An 18,554-nucleotide genomic window follows, 5' to 3' on the forward strand; every position below is an offset into this window, starting at 1 on the left:
TAAACTTAGTTTGCCATGCTTGGCTGCAAGCGTCTTTACCTTCTGAGTCATTTTGCCACCCCCTTTTCCTTGTAAAATGCATGTTTCTCCTTATTTATTCATGGCTTATTTTTTGATCAGTTGTAAAATCCGTTGTTACTAGTATTATTTTAGATGGCCTGATTTTTTTTTCCCCAACTTTTTTGAGGAAACTTATAACAAAGAGATGGAGAACAACTGGTTTGAGAAAGGAGGGGCCATAAAGCCAACTGTCCTTTAGGAATGAGCTTCATTAAGCAAGAAAGCCTCAGGACTGAATGAAAAACCAATGGCCGCCTGTGAAGGGTGGGGAAGATTTCTATTGTAGACACAGGGAAAGCAGGCAGAGGGAACAGTCCAGGCTGAACAGGGCCATGGCTGGCAGACTAACTCAGCCCATGAGAGGACAGAGGGAGGGAGGGAGAGCAAGAGAAGAGACACCCACTAACCTAGACATGGTCTGAGCCCAGAGGCCAAGAGACCAGAGTAGCCAAAATGACTGAGTTACATAGAGGTCAGGCTGGGGGAAGGGAAATGGAAACCCAACCCCTGGGAGGGAGAGTTTTGGGGTAGGGGGTGGGGTGAGAAGTGCTGGGGTGGCTGGTAGGCCTCTGCTTTGGTATGTTAATAGCCACCTCAGCCATTTGTCCTGTGACTCTGAGACTAACAAGCACCTTGTGAGCTAGGATCCAATCTTGAAATGGGAGTGAAATCAGGACCATTATGAGGACACTAGGAAAGTTAGCTTAAAGCAAACCGAGTGGGAGAGGCAGTTTACTTGGACAGCGTGGAAGGGCACTGGGCTTCAGAGGAATCCCTGAACACAGTGGGATATTTTGACTTTTTGATCTTTCAGGGAATTAATTGTAGGAAGTTACATATTACACCATTTTCTTCTGCATGGTGTACATGACAGGAGCCAAGTACTGGGTAGGGCCATAAGCTGTTTCAGCTATAGAGTTGCTGCAAAACATAGCTCATCATAGCTTCTTAGCTCTGACCCAGAGAGCAGGAGAGCTACAGGCCTGTCTGCTACAGACCACCAGAGAGAGGCCTTTGAAGTGGCCAGCACTTCCATGTGAGTGGCAGGCTTGTGGTCTAGTACCAGCCCCACTCCAGTCAAGTCCATAGGGTTTTGGTTTTGTTTGTTTGTTTGTTTTGCTTTTTGCTGTTGTGGCTTTGATAAATAATTTGGCACAGTAAATAGTGGTTCTGCATATTTTCATATTCTAGTTGTGAAATCTGTTTTAACAGTGAGCTCTGGTTTGATTGGTTGAGTTTAGGAAGAATGCTGTAGAAATAACAACTTGGATGCTATAAGCAAAGCTCTGTTGCTGCTTTTGCAGATGTACCTAAACTAGCTGCAAGGCTGCTACGCCAGACTCCGTGTGTGGCAAACCTGTTGTGTTCATAATTTCCTTGCATTTGTTTGCCCATAGCATGTCTGTATACTACCAAAGTAAGTGTTCTGTGACTTAAAATTATTTGAGCTGTTTGCAGCATGTTGTTAATTTAATACCCAGATAATTTTATTGAGTATATTAACTGAATTCAGTTTGGGGGCTTGTCCTTGTTATTCTTGTAAAGTTAATTTTGAATATGTAAAACATTTTATCCTCTTTCCATTTTAAGGAAACTATCTTCATTTTATTTTGTGATCATAGTCCCACAACGTGATTATGTGATATTTACTTTTCTTACTACATACATTGATTGTTTTTATGTTGTATATAAGAAGCTATTTATGAGAGAAGGGGTTTCTTGGTTTTTGTCTTCTTTGTGCTTTTAGAATAATGCACATGCTGTTATATCTGGGAACTTTCCTTTTCTCCCATATGTCTGTTACGCTTAACCAGGAGGCCCTGGGCGAGCCACCATGCCAACTCCAGGAAACACAGCAGCTTTTCGGGCTTCCCTCTGGACCAATATGGAAAAACTTATGGATCACATCTGTGCTGCTTGTGGACAGGTAAATATTTCAAAACATGGAAAGAACTTTGCAGATAAACAAACATCTCCTAATTCTAGGTCTTTGGGACAGATCTTTGATCATCTCTGAGCACGCCAGTACGTCCGCTGGCTGACTGCTATTTGCAAAGGTTGAAACGTGCTCCTCCCTCCTCCCCTTCCCTCTTGTCCCTTATGCTAGAAGTAATGCTATTTTTGAGGAATTTTTGAAATACTCCTTGCTTTTTCCAGTTCCTAAGGGTTACATTGCTTTCACTCTAAGTAACCAATTAAATATACTTTGCCTCTCTCTCCTTCTCCACCTTTAGGTACAACATCTACAAAAAGTATTAACCAAGAAGAGAGATCCTGTTTCTCACATTTGTTTCATTGAAGAAATAATTAAGGTATGTTTAAATAAAGATATTTTTGTATCTCTTGCAGTAAGTAGAAAAATATAGGTACTCATTATTTGGGTCACTGCCTTACCTGGTAACTGTATATTAAAGGCAATGTATTTGTTGATAACTATAAATTTCTTCTGCAAGGTTAATGTCAGCTTGGGTGTGGTCTGATTTTTAAAATGCACTACACATTTCCCATTTCTGTGTATGTAAGTGATAGCTTGTAACGTTTCAAAATTTCTAGTAGAAATCAATCTGAAATATTGTAATATATAAAAAATTTAAACAGTAGTCATTATAACATACTTAAAGCTACAGAACCCATTCCATTGTTCGTTTGCCTGTGACTCCCTTTGCTGTATTCATGTCTCATGTTATGAAATCTCACTTTTGTCCTTTACTAATTTGTATTCCTTCCAAGTCTGGGAATCTCTGATTGTCAATCGTAGTCATTAATTTTGGAGTGCTTTTATAACTGTTAATAGAATAATGAATTATAATTCAGTTTATGAATGTGTTAAAAAAAAGATGGTATGTTTCCATTATCATGGCATGAGTAGTTTTATTTGTAGCTTCCTACGTTACAGTATTTTATATACTGTGGTAAGCACCTCTAAGATTGTCTTCATTTGGGTGATTGATGTTTGCAAAAGGAAGGAAAAACTTTTACATAAGCAAATATGAATAAACACATATACATTTGTATACATACTCATACATCCATTTATGTCAGGCCCGACTACCTGTCTAATCCACTTACATATTTAGCACACATACAACTATACTTGCATACATATATGCTTATTTTTGGTGGATGGAGTAAAATCCTCCATGAGCAGGTCATTATCGAAGCACCAGTGCAGAAAGAACTCACTCATTTCTGGATGAAAATTACATAGAGGGAAAAAAGCCCTGTCCTTGAACCGCAAAAGGGAACCTGTTGTTGAGAATTAACCTGTCTCCTGGTGAACAGACAGCTGCTCTCTGCAGCTCCTCCTTGCTTCTCCTCCCTCTCTCCTCTCCTAGGCTCATTTCTGCTCTGTGCTTTATCATGCCTGTGCTCTTCTCTTTCTGCTCTGCTCTCTTCTTTGCCTCTCTTCATCTGCTCAGCTCCTCATCTCTGTAAAGCTTCCATCCTGTTATACTTCTGCCTTCTGCCTTAGTTTCTAATTTTCTTTCTGCATTCTACTTACTTAAAGTCATCGTTCCTAGTTTTGTGGGTTTTTTTTTTTTTTTTTTGGTGTTTTGAAGCAGGGTTTCTCTGTGTAGTCCTGGCTGTCCTGGAACTCACTCTGTAGACCAGGCTGGCCTCGAACTCAGAGATCTGCCTGCCTTTGCCTCCCAAGTGCTGTGATTAAAGGCGTGCAACACCACTGCCCGGCCCTAATTTTGTGCTTTTTAAGGAGAAGATCACATGGTTTTCCAAGCATTCTTTGTGTATACAAGTTCACAAAAAGTTCAAACATAAATTCAAATCATAATTGAATAAGGAATTATAACAGAGATGTTTACATGTGTTCTCATGAAGACTAGCTAACTACCTAGATATCCATTATCTGTCACTAGCGCTACAGGCTCATTAAGAGTCTAAAATTATAATTTTCATTTCTAAGTTAACATTGAAGATTTTCTATAGATAAATCCAGTCAATATTTTATCTTCTGTCCTGGCACCTACAGTAAATCATTTTTTACCCTTTTTATGGCCTTAGTTAATGGTTTTAGGGTCTAAAGGATCCCGTATCAATACCTGCTTTCTATTTGGTGCAATTAGCTTGTGATATGTAAAGACTCACAGAGTCACAATTGCAACATTCATATTACAGAGCCCTAATTGCAGTCCTTATTATAAAGGGCTTACTAATTACTAGTATAATTTTAGGAATTCTTATAGAATTGTTAAGAATTAAGAAATCATTAATTTGTCTGTATAGCATCACTACAAGGCAGTATATCTTCATTGATCTGTAGAAAATCTTCCCAGTACAGTGGGCTAGTACTTATGGATTATTTTATTAATTTAATAATGACAGGGAAAGCTTATCAGTAGCAGAAATCAAATCTTGAAGTGTCATCCCTTGTGCTTTGCCTGCAAGGGCTCATTTATCAGAGTCCATAGTTCATGGGGAAACCATCTCAAGAAGATCGCCTCAGGCCTAGCCTTTCCTACATGGCTTTGGACAAATTTTAAATATATTGGTTCTTGAATTTTTGAATTTTACTTTTAAATGCTTATGATTATAGAGCAGCCTTATGTTATAAAAATGTTAAATAGAAAAAAATGAATGTTATTTATTATGTAAAGCCCAAGGAACTATGAAATGGTAAATGGTCAAATAATTATACAAACTATGACTTCAGTAATACATGGATGCACTGTTTACTATATTAATATACATACAGTTGTTCATTATTTGTAGCACATATACTACAACAACTTAAGGGATTAATTCATATGTAAATGTTCACTACTTTATATCTATATGCTTAACATTTTCATAATCGTATTAGCTTTCTAGCATCTGGACAGCTGAATTACCAAGGTCTGCCTCCTTAATACCTAGTCAAACAATTTCAAAGGAAGACTAGTGTATTGATGAGTAACTTAAGCCTTGGCATCACAGCACTAAGCTCTGTCTAAACTGATCATAGGCTGTACAGACTTTCAGAGTCTTAGCTATCAAATCCTACCACTGAGATGCTGTAAGTGGAAAAATGAAGTACAATATAGATTTGATTCAGAATTAGCAGTTTATGTGCCAGGCTCAACAATATGGCGGAGAGCAATAATAAGACTCAATGGTATGGTATGATTATTACTATTCCAGTCTTTTAAAATCTTAAAATGCATATTTAAGCCTCCGAAGCTAAACAAAAGCCAGGTCATAAAGAACTCTGACACATGAAGAGCTGTTTTATTAAACAGTAGTAATAACACAGTCTGTCTGGGTGTTATTCCGTGGAGAGTATCAGCAGCTCAGATCATTAATCACATGTCCTTAAATAAGATAATATGCAACATTCTGAAAATGTCAAGATTGTGTATCTCATTTCAATAAAGTTTTCATCCAGTATATGGTAACTTTATAGCTATAAAATTAGGCAAACTGTGTGTGTGTGTTTTCTTGCAAGTTTCATGAAACTTAGAATTTATTTTGAAGAATTCATTTATATTCTTTTACCAGGTGAAAGTAAACAGTGGAGATTACTTTAAAACTTTTAGTTTTGTTTTTTGTTTTGGTTTTGTTTGTTTGTTTGTTTGTTTGTTTGTTTTTTTGAGACAGGGTTTCTCTGTATAGCCCTGTCTGTCCTGGAACTCACTTTATAGACCAGGATGGCCTTGAACTCAGAAATCTGCCTGCCTCTGACTCCCGAGTGCTGGGATTAAAGGTGTGTGCCACCTCGCCTGGCTTAAAACTTTTAGTTTTTAACTTAATATTATTAAGTCTGCCTTGGTACTTGCTAAAATACTTGATTCTGGGTGATGGAAAAGAGTGTGTGTCTCAACATCCATAGTCTAGAGTAAGAGGTGCTTAAGGTTCTTAAGAGGTAGTTTCTGTGATGCTTCCTTACGGGGGCGGGGAGGTTGTTTATAGATGCCCATCCTGTTGTCGAGAGCATGTGAGTGCTGAGCGACCAATTGGGTTGACTCTAAAGTGATCCTGGACCATTATGTCTCGAGCAGTGAAGCGTGTGGACATTTCAGTAGAAATGTGGAGCCATTTCAAAGCTCTTCTTTTAACTGAAGTGGCTAATTCTGCTAATTTCATAAATGCCCTATAAAATTAATCTGTCTCACTTGTTATGATCATTTGAAAAAAATGCATTCATACTTACCAATGTATATTTTTGTTTTATTTCTAATTTTTTTCTTTCTGTAGTGTATTTCTATAGCTTCCATGAGTAAATTACTTTGTAAGTAGAAGTGTGAGGCAGATTATTAAACATTAGATGTTGGGATTTAGAGGCAGGAGGGTTGGTTCTGTGGTTAGACCACTGACTCTTAGCCACTCTTCAGGAGGCCCCACCTGGCAGCTCACCATTGTCTGCAACTTCAGTGCCAGGGGGTCTGACACCCTCTTCTGGCCCTTCCTGCGCATCAGGCACACACAGTGATGTGCAGACATACATGTAGGCAAAACACTTACAATAAAATAAATATAATAATAATAAACACGTAAGAAAACAAAACAGATGTTCAATTTTGGTATTTCTTGACAGGGCAAGCATTGTAGTGTCACGGTAGATCCATCACTGCCCTGTCATAACACTCGACTGAAGTGTGAGTCAGCAAATCACCGACAGATTATTTAGGAACCACAGAGTGAAAAACAGACTGTAGATTTTCATGGACAGAATTAAGCCAGTTTAGCTGTGCGTGGGGGTGTAGATATGATACTTTCATTTTCCACGCCAGCAATTTTTATCTTCAAACAGTCTTGTAATCATGTGTGGAGGATGCATTAAGCTAAATTTGGATTGTGAGCTTTTGAAGCTGCCATAGTACTAATGAGAATTTTAACTATGCCAAAAATGTGTTTTCTTTTGCCCTTTTAGATATAGCATATGATTCAATAATAGCATTGGAGACTCTAATTAGAAAAGTTTAAGGGCACCCAAATTTGTAATCTTAATGTTATCAGTAAAATGTTCAACCTGTCTATGGCATCTTAATGTATTTAACAAAATTGAGTAGGGGTAAACCAGTTAGACAGATAATCAATAATCATTAAATGTTGTATCTGTACAGGTTGGATGATGTCTGCTCCCATTAGTCTAGAGATAAGATATTCTTAAGAGCCTTATCACTGCAGCACAAGCAACAGAGAAGCCTTACATTAAGCTGATACCTGGGCCACTGTAGCTAACAGTACCTTTATTCCTACCAGAAGCAACTTCAGGCCCTTGGTAGAGGAAAGCATTTGCAGATTTAGTCGGTAGACTACTTTGTGTATTACGGATCCAGGCAATATCAGTTCTCAGGGAAAAATTCCCACTCCTGTAAAATGCAAGTGATTATTAAGGTTCAACAACAACAACAAAATGTAAAGAAACCCTTAGACTTTGAAAATGTCTTTAGCACACTTTGGATTTGGTATATTAGAATTATTTGATGAACTACAATAAGTAAATAGCTGAAAATTATTTAAAAGAAATTTTTGAAAAGAAAATTATTGAAAAAATACTGAAAAGAAAATTGAAAAATGAAATTATCAAGTGGTTTTTGTTTGTTTGTTTGTTTGGTTGGTTGGTTGGTTTTTGGAGACAGGGTTTCTCTGTGTAGTCCTGGCTGTCCTGGAATTCACTTTGTAGACCAGGCTGGCCTCGAACTCAGAAATCTGCCTGCCTCTGCCTCCCGAGTGCTGGGACTAAAGGCGCGCCACCACGCCCGGCACTGCCCACACTACTTTTTTTTTGTTTTAAAGTAGCCAAATGGAACATTTGAAAATAAAACTCACTGGGGACTGGCAAGATGACTCAGCAGATGAAGATGATAGCCCTTAAAGCTGCAACCTGAGTTTGAGCCTTAGAACACACAGAGAGGGAAAAGGAGAGAACTCTTCCTTTAAGTTGTTCTTTGATTTCTACACATGTACCATGACACATACAACTACATACACACATGAACACATGTAGTAATAAATGGGTGAGTGAATGAATGAATGATTTTACAGTTGAAATAATGGTCTGCTGGTAGTGCAAACATTGGATTATATAAACCCATAGAAACTAGTGGCCTGGTGCAGGGAGTTAATGACATTATTTAGCATTTTTCATGAAGGATAAGAATAGTAAATATGAAAGAAAAATGTAAAACTATAGGTAATCAACTGAGATTTTAATGTAGGTCTTATCAGAAAAACAAAGCCAGGGAGTATAAAAGAAAATGTCTGCTATCATCTCACTCAGGCACAAAAAGCACAGGGCAGAATCCATTCCTGATGAAAGTTCTTTTTCAAGTTGGTAAAAGGTTCTGATGAAAAACAAATAGGTAACATTTCCAGTATATAATGGTGAGGACAAGTGTTTCTTCCCTAAAATAAGGGAGAATACGAGGACTTCTCATTGCTACTTGTATTTCACATTCTGCTACAGTAGATAAGAAAATAGCAAAAGACTTATATTGGGAAAGAGAGGAATTTAACTATAGGTGATATGGTCACCTACACACACACACACACACACACCCACACACATACACACACACACAGATGCACACATACATGGTTCCTTACCCAGATGTAAACTTACAAAATCCAAAGAAGCAAATAGAGCTAATAAGTTAGTTTTGCATTACTACAGACTACAAAATACACAGCTCATATAATATTAATCAGGGTTCCATTGCTGTGAAGAGACACCATGACCATTGCAACTCTTGAAAACATTTAGTTTGGGTCTTGCTTACAGTTTTAGGAGTTTAGTCCATTCTCATCATGGTAGAAAGCATAGTGATACACAGGCAGACATGGTGTGGGAGAAGCAGCTGAGAGTTCTACATCCAGATCTTCAGGCAGCAGGAAGACGTAGATCCTGGGCTTGGCATGCACTTTTCTTTCTTTCTTTCTTTCTTTCTTTCTTTTTTTTTATTAGGTATTTTCCTCAATTACATTTCCAATGCTATCCAAAAAGTTCCCAATACACTCCCCCCCCAAGTCCCCCTCCCACCCACCCCCACCCCTTGGCCCTGGCGTTCGTTCCCCTGTACTGGGGCATATAAAGTTGGCAAGTCCAATGGGCCTCTCTTTCCAGTGATGGCCGACTAGGCCATCTTTTGATACAAATGCAGCTAGAGTCAAGAGCTCTGGGGTACTGGTTAGTTCATAATAATGTTCCACCTATAGGGTTGCAGTTCCCTTTAGCTCCTTGGGTACTTTCTCTAGCTCCTCCATTGGGGGCCCTGTGATCCATCCAATAGCTGACTGTGAGCATCCACTTCTGTGTTTGCTAGGCCCCAGCATGCACTTTTGAAACCTCAATTTATTCACTTCTAGGTAGGGCCACAGTTCCTCTAACAACGCCACACCCTCTAATCCTTTCAAATGGTGCCACTTTCTGGTGACCAAGCATTCAGCTATATGAACCTATAGGGCCATTCTTATTCAGACTTCCACATACAGTATTTAGAGCTCAATTGCACTTTCTGTGCATTTCTATTGTTATTCACAGAGAATTGGACTTCATTGACTTTAATAATTATACTGTTTTTATATAAAGAATAAAAGAATATCTTTATTTCTCAGAGATCAGTTTATTTCTTCAGAACCACTGTGCTTTTTACTATTCTCTATTAGTTCACAGAGACCAAGAATGAAGGTGATAAAGTAATGTGGCTAAATATTAACAAGTAGTTTATTTGAACAAACAATTAGTAAGTGGATTCTTTTCTTATTTTTTGTATATTATCTCTGAATATAAATTTTCATCAAAATTACAGATTATAAAAAATATATAAGTATACTATGAAGAACTCATTTTAAGATGTAAGTAGAAATAGACACATTTCTAGATAAGTACAGCCTATCCAGTGTCTGCTTAGACTTTGGAAGCATGAGTCACACTCCTAAAGCCTTTAAAGAGATTGAATCTGCTGTTTAAACAGCAAAACAGTCGGCCCAGATACTTCTTTAAGTGTTTCTTGTTTTTGTTTTAAAGAATTCAAGTAAGAGGAGCTCTATTATCTTAAAGGAGAAGAACACTTCCCACCCACCCAATCCATTTAGTCAATTATACCCTTAATACTAAGCTCAAAGATGATAAAGAAAATTATAATCCAGTTCTACACAGAAGTGTATGTTGAAAAAAAATGTTAAAATATTAATTACCACAACAGAATTCAGCAGTGTCTCTGTCTTGACATAAAAGATTTATTTGACAGTTGATTGGGTGGATATCTAACAAAAAGCATTAAATGAGACATCAGAACCTTTCAGTTAGGTATTTCGAATGCCAGCTCTTTATTTGATTCTTGGTTAGAAAACATTTTCTTCCATTATGCCAACTGTGTTTTACTCTGTTATTTCCTGTTTGTGTATTTGTGTTTTGCATATGTGCTGACACCTGTGTATGTGTATACAGATCTCATCTGGTCTGACATGGAATGCTGACTAGGTCTGACATGGAATGCTGACTAGAACCCAGTAATATTTTAGGTATCTGGATAGCTGATGACAAAAGATGTGACTTTAGGTTGGAGAGAACTTTTAATTTATTTGTTTTTAACACTGTTGTTTTGTCATCCAACTCCCCTGACATGTAAGGCATGACTGTTCCTAGTCACACTACATGTCAGATGAAATGAGACTTAACTCCATAAATCTGTTTTTGAGAACTTCTTTCTTCATCTTGTATTTGCAAAGCCAGGGTTCCTCCGATTTGAGTTCAGAAGATGAATAAGGACTAATTTACAATTCATATCCACTTGGTTTCTTTGATCAAGTCTGCAGGCTTCCTCATTCATGATGTGATCTCTCTATAAAGAGATCTCTGGCACAGACTTTTCTCTAAGTCATTTGCATCTTCTTTTCTTTTGATCTTAGCCTGCTTCTCTCTGACCTTTTCTCAGTCAGCTCCCTTGACTTAGAAACCTTTGTCCAAGTCCAAAATGTGGTCCTCGCTGTATGCTTTTGTCTGGAAGGAAGAAGGAAGTTCCCCTTTCCACCCAGTCTCCTCCTGAGTTTGTAATGGTAAGTGCTTACCTCTCTCCAGTCTCTGCAGAGCACTCACCTCTCTCCAGTCTCTACTGTAGTAGCTTCCCACCTCAATGTTTATATCTGAAAACAAAAACCCCCCAAACATGGTGTGATAGTCAGCATTCTCTAAAGGAACAGAAATGATTAAATGAATGAATATGTATATTAAAAGGGGATTAAAGTGCCTTTTAGGCTGTGGTCCAGGTGTTTTAACAGTAGCTATCTCCTGATGGAAAGACAAAGAACCCAGTAGTTGCTCATTTCATGGACTGGATGTCTCAACAGTCCCCATCCATTGGTGGAATTCTGGGGAATTCCTAGAGGGCTGCTAGTCTTCAGTTTACATTAGAATCCTGAAGAAGTAGATTCTAATACCTGCAAAGGAATGCCTCAGCAACAGGATAGATGAATTTCCCAGTAAGAGCAGGGGCAAACATGCAGAAAGCAAAAGCCTCCTTCTTCCATGTCCTTTTCATGAGGGCTGCAACCAGCAGATATGGCTCAGGTTTAGGGTGAATCGTCACACCTCAAATGATCAGCCACAAACATCTCTAATAGACATGCCTAGCTGCTTGGCTTTAATTATAAATGTAGTCAATTTGACAACCAATGTTTGACATCACAGTCTACTTACTCATTGTCAACCTGGCGCCTAATCACATTGCCTTAGGTCATACTCAATTTCAGGTTGTAATTCTACCTGGCATGATGGGAATATCTTATGTGTAGCCACAAATGCATTATTTATTTTAGAATAGATGTCCATGTTCCTTGAAGAATGCTTGGTCTTTTAATCTAATAATTTAAATATGATAAGATACTCTGAAATGATGTTGTGGTGTATGATAAAATGAGTAAAGAAAACATATAATATCTGCTTAATAAATTTGAATATATGTACAAACATATTCTTAACAAAATAGGACAGAAATACTCATGTCACTTATAATCCTTGTTACTGCACCTGGTCACATGGCCTTAGCTAGTTTTTTTTTTTTTAAGATTTATTTATTTATTATATGTAAGTACACTGTAGCTGTCTTCAGACATTCCAGAAGAGGGCGCCAGATCTCATTGCGGATGGTTGTGAGCCACCATGTGGTTGCTGGGATTTGAACTCTGGACCTTTGGAAGAGCAGTCGGGTGCTCTTACCCACTGAGCCATCTCACCAGCCCTTAGCTAGTATTTTAAACTACCTTCCTCTTACCCATTCTATATTCCCTCCATGTTTAACACCTTAGCAGGCCTTGTTTTTTTGTTTGTTTGTTTTGTTTTGCTGTTTTGTTTTGTTTTTCCTTGAAGAGTGACCCATAATTTTATTCCTTAAGAGTCTGTGCCCTCTGTTATTTTGTTTGGATTGGGTTGTAGTAGTGTCCTTGACTTCATTCACAGGACACGATAACACCAAGAGGTAACCTAAAGGATCTCTGTAGATCTACTATTTTCTTCCCGTTGTACAGAAGCAATTCAAATCCCCCCAGCACTCTAGATCAATTACTCCTTCCAACACTGGTAATCCTTTCATTGGCCATTTCCTTTAAGGACATCAGAAGCTCAAATTAGCAAGTCTCAAGCTTCAGTTCAATGGAATGTTTTATTCTGGCAGGAGTGCTCCCCTGACCGGAACCCAAACTTGTGGGCCAGTAGAACTTAAGACTGTGGGGACAGGAAGTAAAAATTGCCTTAGTTTGTCACTAGGGACGATAGTGAGTGAAGGACAGCATTTCCTTTCCTCTCCTTAATTCCTGGATTGGTGAATCCCAGGTGTGAGGGAAACTACTATATAATGGACAGGGATTCAAAGCATATAGCACCTTCTGGAACAGCCTGCCCCAGTTCTTAAGTCTACTGTCATGTAACTGGTACCATAACTGTCTTCAAACAACCATTCCACCATTCTCTTAGGCCAGCTGCTTCATGGAGGAGAACTTAAGTCTGATCAGTAGAGTCAGTGAGCATGGGCCCACTGTTGTACTTCTCTAGCTAGGAAGTGAGTTCCTTGTCAGAATAAATGCTGTGTGGGATACAGTGGTAATGAATAAGACATTCTGCAGGTCTACCAATGAGAGTTGGGGGCTGAAATATTTTGTGCAGGATAGACAAATTCACTTGTGTCTTATTTCTGTCTTCTGAACCCCTCTGCTGTAGTTCCTAAGTATCTCTCCTTTCTCATGCCATGTGTACTTCACACCTGCTAGCAGTTGCTGCCATCTCCATGTGCAGGAATCATGCGAATCAGTTTAGCTGGATCTTGCTTTTAAGCAGAAGGTTTGTGTTTATTTTTTTATTAATATATTTGTTATAAAAATTATTTACATTTGTTGCTATAGATGAATTTCACTTGGGTCCCCACAGGCTTTATGAACATGGTCTCTGTGAGCTTCTCTTTCTTTGCCCACCAGCTGCTCTTTCGGGAGTTCCATTTTCTTTTTGTACACACTCCATCTTTCTGGTTCTTCCCAAATGTATCTTGCTTTGATGTGTCATATATATACAGTCATACCAGCTTCTTACATACTGCTCTTGCTTCTCTTCTACTTTGGCCTTAGACAAATCCTCCTGTTTAGTTCCTAATTTATTGTTTCCAATCAAACTTCTATGTTACTATCCAAATGTTTTTCCTAAACTAAAATCTAGATCATGATGATATTTTCTTGTTAAATCTCTCAAGTGGCTGACCAGTACCTCATATAATGAGCAGGTGCTTCTTGATCTTACCCTCACCTGTCTTACATCTTTACCTTCCTCTTTCACAAATACATTCACTTGTGCTTTTCCTCTGCCTGCCCCTTGTGTTGTGTGTTCTTCTTTTCCATATCACAGTAGAAAATGCAGTCTTGCCTTTCTGTCAAAAACCAAAGATCTTGACTTTATAATAAAGAGAGTCCCACTGTTACCCTTGTATGTCACACGTGGACCACAAATGTCAGAATGAAGACTCATGTACTCAGAGTAGAGCAAGTTTTTCTCACCATACTAAATGGAAGAATTATGCCTTGTATTAATACATAGCCGATTGCTTGAAATAGCCTAGAAGCGTCTCCTGCCTTCGTATTTATTGAGGAAATACCTTTAGTCTGTTCAAAGCTTTATATTGATTATCGTTTGGTTTATCAATTCCTGATATTTAGAATTCTAGATCTTTTTAAACAGTATCTTTGGAAGATGAATCTTTATTTTTGCTTCTGAAAAGTGAGGCACAAAATCATATAAGATTAAAACTCTTTGGAGGTGCACTAAATGTGGCCTTTGATGGATTTGAAGTCTGTAGTGTTCATCCCATGAAGGAGATGAAAGAAATTAAAAAAAAAGATCACGTATAACAACCGCAGAAAACAAAGAAAGGGAAGGGAATTATAAAAGGCAATGATGAAAGCCATGGCTGCCCGTTGTCCTGACTCTCCTGTAATGGATGCTTAGAACAAGGCAAAGCTGTAAGATGAAATTTCCATATTGTGGCTTAAGATCACATCATGATACAGAGGGAGGAAATGAAGAGATGTGTAGAATACAGACAAAATTCTATTCCAAAAACTTTCTCATACTAAATCTGAGATGGGAAATGAAGCAGACATTTCCCAGAAAGTATAATTAATGTATTAGTTAAAATATTAATTTTACTTAGATTTTTTTCAGTTACAAAAAGTTACCAAATGTTGAAATCATTTTATTATCCATTTTGATGTGTAAATTTTCTTAAGATTATTTGTGGAGAAAAAATTTCAGTCTATGAAAAGTGCCCCCCAAACATATTTTGAACCACTTCTCTTTTCTACCCCTCACAAGAAAAGTAGTTCCCATTAGGAATCATGTAACTGCAATGTAAAAAGAGACATCACCATCCTTCACACACATGGCTACTCAAAAAGGCAAAGTAGGGTCAATCTTAAGAATGTAAATGCGACACCAGTAGGTGATGGCACAGGCCTTTAATCACTGCACTGGGGAGGCAGAGGCAGGCAACTTGGTCTGCCAAGTGTGTTCCAGGATAGCCAAAACTACACTATCTTGAAGGCAAAGCAAAACAAAACCAGAGAGAGAGAGAGAGAGAGAGAGAGAGAGAGAGAGAGAGAGAGAGAGAGAGAGAGAGAGAGAAGGGAGGGGGAGGGGAGGGGAGGGGAGAGAGAGAGAGAGAGAGAGAGAGAGAGAGAGAGAGAGAGAGAAATATATAAAAGTTTCAGGTGTGAAAGCAAACTGATTTCAATAGCATGGTCAAAGCAGATGTGGCAGACCCACCCTTAGTGACTCTGGAGAAGGAGGCAGATGAATTGTGATGGGATCAAGTTCATCTCAAAACAAACAAAAGAGAGAAAATTTATTCTTGCCTACCTTGAATGAATCGGAAATTTTGAAATCTCTCTCTTTGGGTTGAAGTTATAGCATTAGACAAGGACTGTTCTGTCTCCCGAGGCTCCGTAATCTATTAAAGCAAGCATGTACATTATAGTCTGAAGTAGTTCACTGGAGCCTGCCATCAGTGTGAGGATTATTTACTATTAAGGAATCTCTTAATACTTCAGTGTCTCCAATTAAAAAAAAAATACTGAAATCTACATTTGTCTTGGTACAGAATAAGAAACAAACTTTAATATTCAGGGTTGTTATTTTTAAAATTCATAGAGACTCACCATAAAATATTTTCGTTGTTGTTTTTGTTTGTTTCATTATCTTACTATATATCTTACCCAGACTGGCTTCAAACTCGAGATCCTCTTGCCTCAGCCTCCTTGGCATGTTGTGATTACAGGTATGCATCACCATTTCTTGTAAGTAATGTGTATTTATGTGTGAGATATGTGCTTGTACATATGTACTTGCAGATGTGGAGACAGAACTCAATCTTGTGTCATATTTTCTCACTTCCCACCTACTTTTGGAGACTGTCTGTCACTGAGTCCAGAGCTAGGATTTTGGCTAGACTCTCTGGGCACTAACACCCGGGCATGCACCTCTCTGTCCGTCTCCTTACACTGAGGTTGCGCATGCACTGAGGAACATGGTTACTGTTCTCATGCCCAGAATTCACATCCCGGTCAGCATGCTACACAGTAAGTACTTTGTTCACTGAGTCATTTCTATACCCCCGAACTTTTTGATAGTGGTGAAATAAAAGCTAAAAATTTAACATCATAACCATTTCTAATTCTAAAATACTGTAGTGTTACCTATGCATACCATGTTTTCAGAAATCTCTAAATATATAAATATACACACACATACATTACAGATTAAAAAATATTTTTGGCTTATTTTATTTAGCATATGCCTGCAAAGTTTATCTGGTTTTTAGTATTTGATAGAATTTATTTTGGTTTTAGCTGTGAATAATATTCTATTATATGCATATACCATGTTTTTTTTTAAGTTTTCATTGAAATATGATGACATCACTTTCCCTCTTTCTTTCCTCCAATCCTTCCTCAAACCCCAATTATGCCCTCCATGCTAAAAAGTTAATGACCTCTTTTTCTTTGACTATTATTGCAACAAACATATATGTTTATATGAATATCTATGTACGAATATACATATATGATCTGCTGACTCTGTAATTTTTTCTGTCTGTGTACGTATATGGTGACAAAACTGATCATCTGTTGTGGACAACCAATACGGGGCTCATCCTTAGGAGAGAATAATTCTCCTTCCACCAATCCTTAGGCATGTGTAACTCCTAGTCTAGGGGTAGAGGAGCATGAAGACTTTCTTCTGTGTTAACCTGTGCATTGATAACACCATTATCCCAGTTTTGTTTATGTAGCAATTTCTAGAAGAGACTATCTCACAGCAGAATTCCTGCTTTTCTGACTCCTAAAGACTTTCTGCCCTTTCTTCCAACAAGTTCCCTGACTCATAGATGCAGGAGCTGTGAAATAGATGCACTGACGCTGGGCTCCCCCCATCTGATGATCTCTGTACTGCTGTTTAGTTGTCACTTTCAGTGATGGTCTCTTCTTGCTGTCAAGAGAGGCTTCTTTTATGGGGTGTGGTGCCACAGTTAGCTGTGGTTATAAAGCTAAGTGTAGAGCATATTAAGGAATTATGCTGGTCGAGCAAAGTGTTGGTAGTAGATTCTTTTCTAAGATCCATGATCTCCTTAGTGCCAGGAAGCTGGCTGGGTTTCTAGTAGCAGGCAGATCTTCCTGCTGTAGAGTGGACCTCAGTCCACTTGCTGTTGATTGGCCCTGACACGAGTGCTGCCTGTTGCCCCTTATTAATATCTTACCATGCTGGTAACTGCTGTGGTTCCAAGCTGTTGCAGCTGTGTTGGTTGTTTCCCTCCATTGGCAGTGTGGTACCATGGAAGCTAGACCACAGGAAGGAGGCTTTCAGGTAAGACACAGCTCGACTCATCTGAGTCCTATGAGCTAGGTGTGCGGTGACTTCAGTAATAGGGGCTGATCCTCAACACCTGAGAGAGAACAAAGATTATATTGCTCATCTGGATTGTTTTGGGATTTAGTTGGCTTACCATGGCCAACTATTCAAAAAGAAGTTTCTCATGCCTGGTACTGGGCATTTTGTCAGTCTGTGGTTCTTCTGGGGCTAAATGGCTTAAGTGTGTGTGCGTATTACATAACTTATATGTATTATATGTAATTTTAGGTAAACATAAGATACTCCATAACACTCTCTCACATAGCCTGGGTGTGCTTTGCCTTCCATCCCTGTGTGGCCTTCTGTGTCGACCACTCGTCACTCATACTTTAGGGTTTTGTAGGCTGCTTTCACTTCTTTCCTTTTGTAAGTAATGGTGCGGTGAGTCCAATGGGTATGTAAAATCTCTATCTGAGATAAATATTCAGAAGTAGGATTAGTAAGTCATGTGCTAATTCTATCTTAACATCTCTATGTGTGGGGCAAGTGCATGCCAAGGTCATCTGGGAATTCCACACCCACTTGCCTAGTTTCTTGCCATAAGAAGCACTGGATATACGAATGTGCACTGCCACCCGCAGCTTTTTATGTGGATTCTGTAATTAAGTGGCAGGGCCTCATGCTTATGTGACCAGAACTTGCCCCGCTAAGCCATTTCCACAGTCCTACTGTCCTGTGTAATGCCTCCGGTATTTTACTTTCCTCTCAAAAGTGCTCTGTTTGTAGGGCATCCTTGCCAAAACCTGTTCTGTTTTGGGTTTGGGTTCTGTTTTGTTTTTGTTTTCTGTTTGTTGCGACATGTAGCCCAAGGAGTGTGATAGTGACCGGACACCTGGTAGTTCTGGCTCAGAGAAGGTACTGTAATGACAAGCTTCTTCTCTCTTGCCTCAATTGGACAGTGGCCAATTTATTAATGGGTACAATGTGTCTTTGTGACTCTGGTTTGCACTTCCCTGCTGGCTCATGATGTTGACCCTGCTGTTATTTTATTTGGGGAAACTTCTACTTAATCCATTTCTCTCATTTTAATCAGCTCTTCTTTTGTTGTTATAGAGTACTGTTTTCCAAGCATTAACCCCTCATTGTGACTGTGATTGGCAAATGTTCTTCCTAT

General features: G+C 38.6%; 1 protein-coding gene across 2 annotated transcripts in view; it reads left to right on the top strand.

Annotated features, from left to right (window-relative positions):
• Cog5 (component of oligomeric golgi complex 5) overlaps positions 1 to 18,554 on the top strand; it is a 303,977-nt gene that overhangs the window by 159,088 nt on the left and 126,335 nt on the right. For both annotated transcript variants that reach the window (XM_021179459.3, XM_021179458.3), the window contains exons 9-10: positions 1,875 to 1,987; positions 2,295 to 2,372. In XM_021179459.3, the coding sequence (XP_021035118.1) occupies positions 1,875 to 1,987; positions 2,295 to 2,372 (191 nt within the window). The remainder of the gene's footprint in view (positions 1 to 1,874; positions 1,988 to 2,294; positions 2,373 to 18,554) is intronic.

The sequence above is a fragment of the Mus caroli genome, unplaced genomic scaffold (genome assembly GCF_978045245.1).
Source record: "Mus caroli unplaced genomic scaffold, Mus_caroli_1 scaffold_14, whole genome shotgun sequence".
NCBI lineage: Eukaryota > Metazoa > Chordata > Mammalia > Rodentia > Muridae > Mus > Mus caroli.